General features: G+C 36.5%; 1 protein-coding gene across 1 annotated transcript; it reads right to left on the bottom strand.

Annotated features, from left to right (window-relative positions):
• Positions 1-2,511: 2,511 nt before the first annotated feature.
• Positions 2,512-11,226, bottom strand: shox (shox homeobox). The gene is made up of 6 exons (XM_059500289.1): positions 10,850-11,226; positions 9,228-9,436; positions 6,837-6,894; positions 6,440-6,528; positions 4,786-5,001; positions 2,512-4,495 (listed from the first exon to the last, which is right to left on the bottom strand). Exons 1-6 carry the CDS (start codon positions 11,100-11,102, stop codon positions 4,406-4,408), a joined length of 915 nt encoding a protein of 304 aa, XP_059356272.1. The 5' UTR covers positions 11,103-11,226; the 3' UTR covers positions 2,512-4,405.
• Between the last annotated feature and the right edge of the window lie 578 nt (positions 11,227-11,804).

The following is an 11,804-nucleotide window of genomic DNA, read 5'->3' as shown; positions in this document are numbered from 1 at the left end:
TGGTTTGCATTGTTATGCAATGTTAGATTAAATGGAGATTTGACTTTTAATGATTTTATAAGCATTTTCTGTATCAGTCATCAAAACAAACATTATTAAACATCACTGAATATAGTGGCCTGTTTTATTTGTTTATATTTATGCATAGTTCATAATATGTCTTTCATTTGCAGAGTATGTGTTATATGTGTATATATGTGGACACACACACAAGTATTTTTTGTTTTTACAAAGGAATTCACAATCATTTGTAAAAGCTCACCTTTTCAGAAATCTTGGCCTTTCTGACCACTTTTTGCTTTGAGAAGATCAGGTTTTTGAACCTTTCAAATGGTTTCTCACTTCTGCAGGTAAACCACCAAGGTACTGTAACTTGTCTCTCAATGTGGAGGCTAACAGATTTTGAATTCAAACTTTTATGCTGCAAGAGAAATGGCACCTAAAGTAGATTCTTGCTACTTTACTATTCTGATAGATCCAGGTCCTGTAGGGTTTTAGTTTGATACTTCAAAATACAACAGATTTAGACTGAATAAGAAAGCAATACCAGACCAAGAAATGGGCTAGCTTATTGGTTGAGATTTAATGGCTCGAAAAAACAAAAATGGCCCCAGATGAACAAATTGCTGTCAGCCTGTTTCACAATCTTTAGTTCTCCTTCAAGTCTTCATGGTCAAATCAATATTAAGACTTAATTCACTGGTAACTTTTGAATTAAAATCGCTTTGAAAAGATTTCTTTGTTTAAAGCTTGTTTTAATATTTTCAGTTATACCCAGCACTTCCATGCTTTAAAGTTTGATTCAGTAGAAATACCTCAGCTTTATAATATTTATATTGCAGTTTTACAATCTCAAGATGTCAGCCATTGTCAATCCTTTGAGTTAATATAATTCTTATACCTAAACAAACTTGTGTTTTTGTCATAGCATTGCAATGTTTATCTGCTTGAATTCAGCACAACACCTTTTCAAGTGAGGAACTGTAAACATTCCAATATTTAGTTCTTAAGTTCTTAAGCTTCCAGGTTACTTACTTTATTAATTTTGCAGTGGAGGGGAACATTTACGGCGGGAGAACAGATGAATGTTTTCCAGTAACTGAAGCCCAGCTCCTTGTTCATTTTGCCAATTGCTAATGAAAGAGGATGTCAAAGACTGAAGTTTTCGTATCTTAAAGTTAAAAATGCAGTCAAGCTCCTGAAGACCTGATGTGGACGCTTAGAACTTTCCAAATCGAATTCCCAACACCTCTTCTTTCTTCTTTAGAGTCTTGTCGAAAAGATTAAAAAGGTAAACATTTCCTTGCACTTACGGGGAGAGACTATTTACATAAGTTATGCATGGGCATACAGTATAGTTTGGCTGATGTTGATAAGGCTCGCATGAAACTAAATGGTAGCATCTGTTAAGTTCTTGTCGTTCGGGCAGGAATGGCACACAATGGGGAATATGCTTGAAAAAGCCTTGTTTATACCTTTTCAAAATGATTTAATTGCCCTATGTAGAATATAATTCAGCATTTTATAAAAGGTCAAATACTCTCATGAGCTGTTAGATGTTGCAGTAAGTGCCTCTTTCTCAAATGTACAAAATTGGGAAGTATTTTCTGAAGTTTGTTTTATTATATGCCAGTGGTATGATAAACAATGTCGTATTAAAGAAACTAAAAAGTAGCCTACATCAGCTTTAGTATTGTCAGCCATACAACTGCAATAAACTGTCACTTTTAATGTGAGCAATAACACTGATTCAATAAAAACAAAAGTTTAGTTTGGTTTACTTTTAATTAAAAGGTTTCATAGGCTGCTTGCTTGTCTTTATTTGTGACTTGCGGCCAATATAAATACCTTGTGTGTTTGTGCATGTTGAAAAAGAAACCATGACTTGGTGTGGGTTAATTGATGGCAGTACTAGTTTGCCAATTATTAGAGCACATAAAAGGATGCTGTTATGTTCTGCTTTCGTCCAGCAGACCCCAGCCAGAGGTCAGTGCCTAAATGTGCGGGTATCAGCCTTTGCCTATATCACTCCATCTTGATGTATGAGTGCTAAGCTACAAATTAAACGTGCTCCGACCTTTTAGGAGGTACTTGCTCAACAGGACGTCATTTAGACTAATTTCTTCAAGAGATTTAGACAAAAAGCCACTATGTTGCCTGCAATTACTTTGTGTACACACATCTGGATTTGGGTTTCCAGATGCAACAAGCCATCCAAAAAAGGCTTGCTAAAGACAGATGTGACTGCGATGTTAGTTTAGATGTACGGATGTACAGATCCATATTGCATCTCATACATGACATAGACTCACGGATCAACATCTAGTATATTTGAATTGGAAAAAAACACTTGTGTTTTAGTTGATGCTCTATCATGCTAGTAAAACATTTTCATTTAGCTTTTCAGATATAATATATTGTGGCTCCTCTTTAAAGAGTCTTTTAGTAATCACTTTAATGAATAAAAATGTGCACATATAATATACAAAGATGTCTGAACCACATAGGGCCACAAAGTTTTACAAACTCTACAAATATTTATAACTTTTATTGATAGATTACTTGTACAAGATGTACATTCTTTTTTTTCTTTTTTTTTGTGAAACAACAGAAACAAAACAAAAAAAACTAAATGGAGAATCATGTTGGGGCATGCTTGCATATGCAATATGATGGGATACAACAAATTCCTTGGAGCATCAAGAAAATCTCAACACAAAATCTGATGGTTTCATCCACCATCCCTGAAATGTTTGTAAACTCAAACACGCTACATTTTAGTCAAACAAATGTACTGCAGTCACACGTTCGCGTAAAACTGTTGCAAATGTTAACATTTAAAAAATATATAAAAATAAATGCAAAGCCATGTAAATATGTACACTTGAAATTCGACTATTTAACATTTATAAACTTTCAGATAAAATAATAAATAAAAGCACTTATGACGTCAATTAAAGAAACGGAAACATTCCTAAACAACCGTAATGATGAACAACAAAAACAGCCCACAATGTAGCGTTTATTGTTAGAGGTAGACCTGACCAAGATACTACCGTAGTTCAAAGGCAATTGATGTCTGAACTGGCTAACTGTTTCATGGTACGGTCTTGGAAAAAATACTGTTTTTTTTTTGTTTTTTTATCTTGGTAACAAATTCTGAAGCTTATTGTATTCAATTCAGGAAACCATAGACAGACCTTGTTTATATAGGGGAAAAAGACTGTGGATGCAGCTGCTGAAATGGTTTTGGAGCCTTAAATTAAATAATTCTACCTCTATTAATTTGATCAAATTGTTGTCTTTGGCTGATTTTTTTGTTGTGTTAAAAACCAGAGATGTTTATGACCCAGGAACCTAGAGCAATTTTGTACAGTGTCAAAAGAATCTTCCTTGTCTGTTTTCAGTGATATCAATATCTCTTTAAATGCACGTGTACAAAACTATATTTGAATAACATTGAACTTCGGGGAGTTATGGCACGTTGCAAACGAGTTAGCAAATGATCTTTTACACAGCTTTTAAGGATGTGTTAGTGGCGAAGAACTTCAACACATCGACATCAGTGCCAAAAACCCAACAACTTAAAAATCATCATTTAATTAGCAAACATCAAACGCTATATTACGTTTTCCATATTTACAGTATTGCACTTAACTGCACATAATTGCATTTCAGTTAAACTGATGTTTCTTAAAATGTTAAATCACAAAATTGCAGTTACTGTTTATCCTTTTTGAAACAAACAAAAACAAGTCATTTCAATGTATTTCAGCAAAACGAAAGCCAAATTTGTTTTCCCCTTACATAAAAGTAGTATATGTTGCATTGAGGATCGTAAAACCTTAATACAAGACCTGAAGTGCAAAAGCTAGGTTCACTTCTATTCCAGGACACATCACATAAAAAAGAAGAGAGCACAAATTATGAGAATGAAAGCTAAAGTCCATACACATGCCCAGGAGGAAATAACAGCAATGCAACATTTCCTCCCAAAACAGAAAGAATCATAAAAATTCCACTAAAAAGCAGGCGATTGTACCATCGATGTTATTGCTGTTTCCAGTCTTTGTCCACAGCAGAATGAACAATGAAAAACAAAAATGCAAAAATGCAAATAACGGCTTTAGATATGAATTGTAGTGGAGGGTTATCATGGCAGTGATCAACACAGATGTATGTCAGTTACAATGGAGGCCAGCCCCAATAGGTCTATCCTTCAATTGAGCACGTGCACTAGGCAGCGGCACAGTGGTAGGAGGCAAATATGGCCGTCTCTTTCTTTTCACTTTGAGGTTGAGATTCCAAAGTTTCAGTGTCTGTCCGTAAAAACAAACAACCTCTAGCCTCACTCTGTGTCTGCCTTTTGCTTTTTTTAAAAGTCTTCTCTCCTAAACGCTGGTTTTCAGACAGACATCCAGACATTTTTGTATGGTCCTGGGGCTGTGATCTGTGCCTGGAAAGGGCTGAGCCAGTGGCCTCCAAGAAGTCCTGCCTGTTGGGCGAAAAGTAAAAGGTGATTCATTGGTATTTAATTACCTTTCTCTACAAGTGGTTTGTTTTGGCAGCTGGTTTTTTGTGACTTTTTTTTCTCTCTCTCTCTCGCTCTCATTCTCTCCCCTTACACCCCTTTTTTTTCTCTTTTGTTTTTATTTTGTTTTGTTTTAACTGTGAGTGTCACGGCCTTTTCACAGGCTTAGTCTTGTGTTAGAAGCAATTATCAGTTCAGAGCAGCAGAGAAGCCCATGGGGGTCAGAGTCCCAGCGCCTCGGCGTGTTTTCTTGCCTTGAGTCGCAGGTCAGCGATGCTGGAGTTCTTGCTATTGCTCTTGGCAGCTGCTACCACGGCGGCCGCCGCAGAGGCCGAGTCTGCCAGCGACGCGATTGGTAATCCAAAGGGTGGGGGCGGGAACATCAGATAGGGAGCGTGGGCTGCGAGGTGTGGGTGCAGGTGAGGATGGGAGTGTGTTCCGACCCCTTCCAACTGTAGCTGAGCTTGGACCTGTGGGGCAAGCAAAAACAAACACAAAGTTAGTCAGTGGCCGCGGGGTCAGCTCGAGGAGCGGCGGGGATCCGGTTTCAGGCTTGGACACCCCTCCGAAGGCTTGTGCTAACTGTGTGCTTTTTTTAGACAAGTCACTCGCTCAGTGCATTCTTTTTCATCTGATCTTGAGCTGCATTATGCAATGCACTCAGACAGCTTAATAATCAAAGAACTTCCATCAGTTGCAAATCTCACATCTCAGCATATTAGTTTGATCCACAGTGAAACTTTCCATACAACCGCTAAAAGCTGCAACATCATGTAATCTTAATTATATATTCAATGGCATAAATAAACAATTTCGCACCCAAAATATTCATTCTCATATATATATAAATATTTATTCGCATGCTTCCTAGGGCGGCAAAAGATGTAAGCAGGCAGCATAAAATATCAGGTTGCAGATTCTTAGCAATTATTTCAGTAAGATGAGGTGAAAATTAGACATCCACTGACTTAAAAAGTGACTTATTTTTTATTTTATTTTTTAGTATTCTTCTCATGCATCTTTCTCTGCACAGGGATCATAAATATTTCAAAGCTTTACATTTTGCAGTCCAACTAAAATACAACATCTGACAAGCTGCACGAGTTTTTGACACAGGGAAAGAATGTTTTACCAATGTTTCTTTTTTCTGTTTTCCACGTGAATACGAAACATAGGGAGATCGCTTTGAAAGGAGGATAAATAATGTCAGACCTGGTAGTCTGTTATTTTTGGAAAATAATCAGGTATGAATACAGCCCGTCTCATCTGAGTTTCTTTGCTGCTCACAGTTAATAACCACAGGCCTTCTGACTTTATGCCTGGTACTTGCATTTATTTTAATTAACTCTGTCTGAAAATACTCTAAAAAATAAAGCAGCCCCTTGCTCCAGTGTCTTCACAAATCAGTCAAATTGGACTGTGCAACCCCTCTACAGGGGCAGTCAGAACAACAGGTGGTGGACATTTGTGGTGTTCAGTATGCAGTCCTCACGCCTCGGCCCTGCCAATGCTGCTCAGTGCCAATAACCATCAGTGCGTTATTCCTCTCTTTCATAATCTCTTTTATCTGCCTTTCCCTAGCTGTGCTATTAGCTTAATTATGGCTGCTCTCTCGTCTGGCTGATGCAGACAGTTCTTCACCACCAGATGAAATGTCTCTCGGTCCCTCTTATCTCATTCGTCTCTCATCTGGCCCCGGAGGTGAAAGGTTCGCGCCCTTCGCGCGGCTCACGGAGACTAGCGTCACATCATATTGTTTTCAAAGCCTAAACATTTCTCGGCCGCTACATTTAGGTGGTTAATATCGCGGAGCAATACGTTTTATTTAGTCGACTGAACTGCACATTTGCAATTCACAAGAAACACAATAAAAATGAATTAAGATGAGCTTCGTCATTTCTATCCTACCTGTTGAAATGGCATTCTGAGTGCGCCCATATTGACATAAGGAGCGACCCTGCACGCGTCCAGGTGACTCGCGGTGCCCAAAATAACACCTGAATAGAAAAGAATAATAAATAAGCAAAGTTAGCCATAATGATTTTTATGTAGACTATTTTATATATTACACATCAAATGTAAAATGTTATGGATTATAAAATGGTTTGTCGGTGCAGTGAGCACGTGCACGGCACATAAAGAGCTGCTGGCTCACGAGCACCCAATTCTACTCTGGCTTGGGTCATGTCCCGTTAGAAATGAAATTAGAAATGCATAAAATAAGAAAATATAATATCACAAAAAGTTGGGAAAATTAGGTTATTGAAATAATATTTTATGGTTGTTGTTTTTGTTTTGTTTTTACCTTTGTGCATTTGATTTTCCTGTTTTCGGCATTTCGCTCTTCTGTTCTGAAACCATACCTAAAATCAGAGAGGAAAAAGGGTTATTATTTTTCTGAGTATTCCATTTAGCTACTACTTTTCTAATCTGAGAAATGTGCAGATTAGTTTAATTTAATTTGTCCATGATATGACATTAAAGAAAAACAGCGCAGATGTTGCCTCTGTTAATCGGTCTAAATTATTATTTAATTTCAATTGAAAAAGCGAATTCTGTTTTTCGTTGTTCGACAAATCTTCTTCATAATTAATAATGCAGTTTTCATCTTCTACACCAATGAATTCTGTGTGTATTCTTTGACTGTGTCTACATATAATACATTTTAGTTTTATTTTCTTTCTGTAGCTATATGAAATAACGTAGGCCTAGAAGCTCTTGTCAAAGCACCATGTAAACTAACTGACCATTTTACATCGCTGAAATTGAGGCCTATTATTATTTACTTTTTTCAATAAAATCAATTTGCTGCATCACATAGGCTAGGTGTTTATAAACTAGGGAAATATTAATTCTGAACAGTGTAAATTTACACTAGTCCTATGCCTGGTACAGTTTTCCATTATTACTCGCTTTGCTCGGTTCATTTATATCAGACTATTAGCGCTGCTTTTATAACTCTCAGATTCGCTCATTAAATTTTAAAAAGAAACATCTGTCAACCAATTTTTTTTTTTTTTGTAAGGCACTCGGATTTTGCATTATAGATCATTATTATTATGATTATTATTATTTTTATTATTATTAGGCCTATTCAATATGTGCCTTTTAGTGCGCCACAATGAATGCATCATATTTCAATCTTTGATCGATTGTGATTATCCAGCACTATGCTATAGGGAAAGTGAGCTACACTGGTTTCGACAGTTATTTCTTCATTAAGGACCACTCAATGATGCGGTTCACAAATACCCTAATCTGATTTCCTTTTGATTTTTATTAGAGACAGTGAATAATGACATTTAATTTAGCCCTGCACCAAAAACCGAAAGATATTAGTCGTAATTGAATTACTGCCTTCTCCTCACTGAGGTCTCATAACTTTCAATTAGATTCTTGACAGCTGGTCGGCGTGGGGCTTCTAGAACAGTATAGTGGCAGGTCCATATCAAATAGGCTAGCTCACGTCCATTGCGTTTAATTTTCTGCGAAATTTGAAATGTGATACGAGTCATAAAATGCAGTTGTGATGCATCCTGCAGAGGCGTTTTAACGCGGTATGAATTTTTCGGTTGCATCAAATCACAGTTCTGACCTATTCTTTGCTCTTCTCTTTTAATCTGATTTCGCCTCCGCCTCTGAAACATTAAAAAATGGCGTGCTTGCAAGCTGTCACACTGGCAAACAATGTTACTTATTTTCCCATTACATTTTGTAACACGGCCTATGTCACTGTGTAGGAGTTAAAACAGAATTGAATTATTCCTAATACATTTTTATAGGAACAGTATATCAAGCCAATGGCAGATATTACAAAGATAAGGTTGGAGAAAATGAGGTGAGTGACATAAGAAGGTATCCCCTGCAGCAGCGGTTCAATCTCTTCATTAATTTTAATGATGTGGTTAGATCTTTCTGCAGCACATAAGCAAGTCTTCCTTTGAATATAGCTGCTGCTGCAGGAACTAAAAGGCGATTTCATATCCACACCCACCACTGAAACTGAACCCGCATAAATCGAAAGATAATAGAAATGCTTTGTGTATGAGTGAACAGAACAACCGTCTCCAAATGTTAAACATCTCAGGCGCATGGTATGATATACAAATTTAATCTAGCCTACTTAAGCAAATGTGTAGGAGGAATGAAGGCCTAGAGATCACACTTACACTCTTGTTTTATTTAGACTATTTGATTATTTTCCTCTGGCCGGTGCACTTCTCTATAACAAACACATATTCCTAAAAGTAGCTACTTCGTAAAAAGATTGCCTATTATTTCTACCTTTACAAACTGCTAAATTAATACATTAAGTTACCAGCGTCATAAATTCCTCTAGGCGTGTGAACATAAAGACCACAGCAGCGCTATTACAGGAGACTTAGTATCTTTTTTAATATGAATAATCTCTGTGGACAATTTTTCTCAATTAGCCTATATGCAAGGTTTGTTACTGTTGTATTTTCACACACGCACACGGGCCTGCATAGCATTTAGTTCCACTAAAAGGCGCATCCGAGATGCATTCGTTTAAAAATGTATCTGTTTTTAAATTAATAATATTTGAATATATTTTATCTGTTCTAAAATTGTTTTTAGAATGTGCACGTTTTTTTATTTCGTTTTTTCGTAGTAGTAGAATTTTTTAAAAAGAATAACAAGAATCCGTGGAGTGTATGGAAGAATGGGCTCTTACCTGCACGCGGGCCTCTGACAGCCCCAGCCTCTGACTCAACTCCTCGCGCATGAAGGCGTCTGGGTAATGCGTCTCATCAAATAAGCGCTCCAGTTCATTCAGCTGCTCTAAGGTAAAATTTGTCCTGCTCCGTCTCTGCTTCAGTTTACTCTGTGCGTCCTCGTCCTCTGATTTCACGTCCTCCTTCTTGTCTTTGCAGTCATAAATTCCTGTGAAAAATACAACATAAATGCATCGACAAAGTAGCCTACTTCTTTTAAAGCGTTCATTTATTACACAAGTGTTTGAAAGAGATGGCGGCTCAGAAGTGAAAAGAATCGGCAACCAACAATCTAATTATACGACATGTCAACAGAACACTTTTTTTTATTTATTTTGTATTTATTTGTTTAGATTAAAAATGTAAACAATTTTGTTAGGTGAAATCCAAGGTGAATAGCGAGAAATTGCAGCTGCTTTGAAACATGCATTGTCGCTTTATAAATAAAAAAATGACTTTAAACCCAGCACGTAAATGTTCTCGATTTTTATATATGTATATAATCAGGCTGATTCGTGTAATTAAAGGACATGGATAAAGAGGTTTAGGTTATTATGTAGTTCTTAAATTACATTGTGATATTTGGAAACATTAGAAGTTTGCAATGAGCTATTGCAGCTCTGCACATATATATACATATATATATATATATATATATATATATATATATATATACATATATATATATATATATATATATATATATATATATATATATATATATATATATATATATATAAACTGAGTCTTCATTCCAGAGCAGCAAACTGTTATTTGCAAGTTTTGGAAATCAAATGTAAACTTAGAAAACTTTTTCTTACTGCAATCATGTATTCTATAAATTCTGTGAATTGGTCTTTGTTTTGCTTTTAGGCCCATATAATCAAAGCAATTTACATGAATTATTATTATTACTAAGGTGTTGAATTCCAAAATAATCTGTCATGGGTCTGCCATGAATGTCGTTAAACGTCTTTGTTCACTGTTTCTGAAGCAAACCCGTTTTGAGCCACGTTTTATATATTAAATTTCACTTTTAAAATGTTATCACCGGTATGGTTCTGTTTCAAATGACGACTTTTTTTTACTCTTTATTTACACAAGTGTTGTAGACTACTAAAGAGAAAACAAATGTGTTTACTAATTTCCTGGAAATTTAAGGAATAAATTAATAGATCGTCCCTTTCAAATTTGACAAGGGCCTATTGTTTTGACAGTAACTCCTCAAATGTGAGTACAGACTTCTCTTTTTATACATTTATTGGGATTATTTTACTTAAAATTGCCTATCGTGTATGTCTGTTCTTTTCAAAAGAAAACATTACTATACACGACACACACTACAACGAACAAGTGCCCATTGCGTCAGCTGAATACAGCTTGAATTTCTCTACTCGCATGCTAGTTAGCCTCTCAAGACGATCGAAATCTCTCTTTAAGATAATGTAAATGACTTCAACGTACAGTTACTCAGATTTTAGAGATATTTTAACAACGTCAAAACGCGTATTCGCGCTAACATCTAATTGTAAACAAGTCTGCAGCGAGAAACATTTTTACACTTCGCGTAAGTGTAACTCACCGTCAGTAGCCCGTGTAACGTTAAACTCCTTCAGTTTCTCTTTTTCCAGCTCTACGTGCTCCTTGTAAAGGTGTACCGGACAATGGTTATTGTTGGTTTCTGTAATCTCCTGAAGGTTGGTCTCCGAGTTTCCCAGCTCTCTGGCTCGGGCTAAACCACTCTCCAAAACTTCCCTGTACGTGATGCTCTCTTTGCTGCTCTCCTTGCTTTTCTGATCGAATGATTTCGACACGAACGCCGTGAGTTCTTCCATGGCTGATTACAGAAATCCACTTTAAAATGTATCTAACGCAAATCTTTTTGTCTGCTCAACAGTGCATTCGGCGATATGTCTGCGTGTAGAAGGTTTAGATCACTCCTGCTGTTATGTCTGTGTTTTTCAGATCACACTATTTATACACGGCCACCTCAGCCCGGCCCCCATCGCCATCATGTCTGGAGTCATTACAGGCGCTTCTGAATCCAACTTTCAGCGGCTTTTCCTCAAATCAATGCTGCGCTGGATGGAGTCCCCTTAATTTAATTAGAATTAATTAGGATTCCTATGGTGCCGTGTGGTCACTTGTAAATGGGAACCGTGTTTAATTAATTCTGTGATAATTTCGCTGACGCAATTAGAGGATATGAATATTGCAGCATGGCATTATCAGTTCATTCTGGTATATTGACGTTAACATGGACGGAGGATATCGAGAATCCGAAGGTCTAGGTTAGAGAAACTAGTTGAGCGACAATAGACGGTGGTAACTTGCACGGGATCTTCCAATTTGTGGACAACTTTTCGATGTTTTTATCGCCAGCCCTTTATTAGTTTGTCGGATATAGCCTATTAGTCTTAATAAGTTTTTTTTTTTTTTTCAAAATAATTTATTGCACGTTTAATATTAATTTTTAATATAAAAATGTGTAGGCTATTAATTTATTATATTCTTATATAGCCTACAATTTTACATTG

This window comes from Carassius carassius, chromosome 19, assembly GCF_963082965.1.
Source record: "Carassius carassius chromosome 19, fCarCar2.1, whole genome shotgun sequence".
Taxonomy (NCBI): Eukaryota; Metazoa; Chordata; class Actinopteri; order Cypriniformes; family Cyprinidae; genus Carassius; species Carassius carassius.
This window is presented reverse-complemented; position numbering and strand designations above follow the sequence as displayed.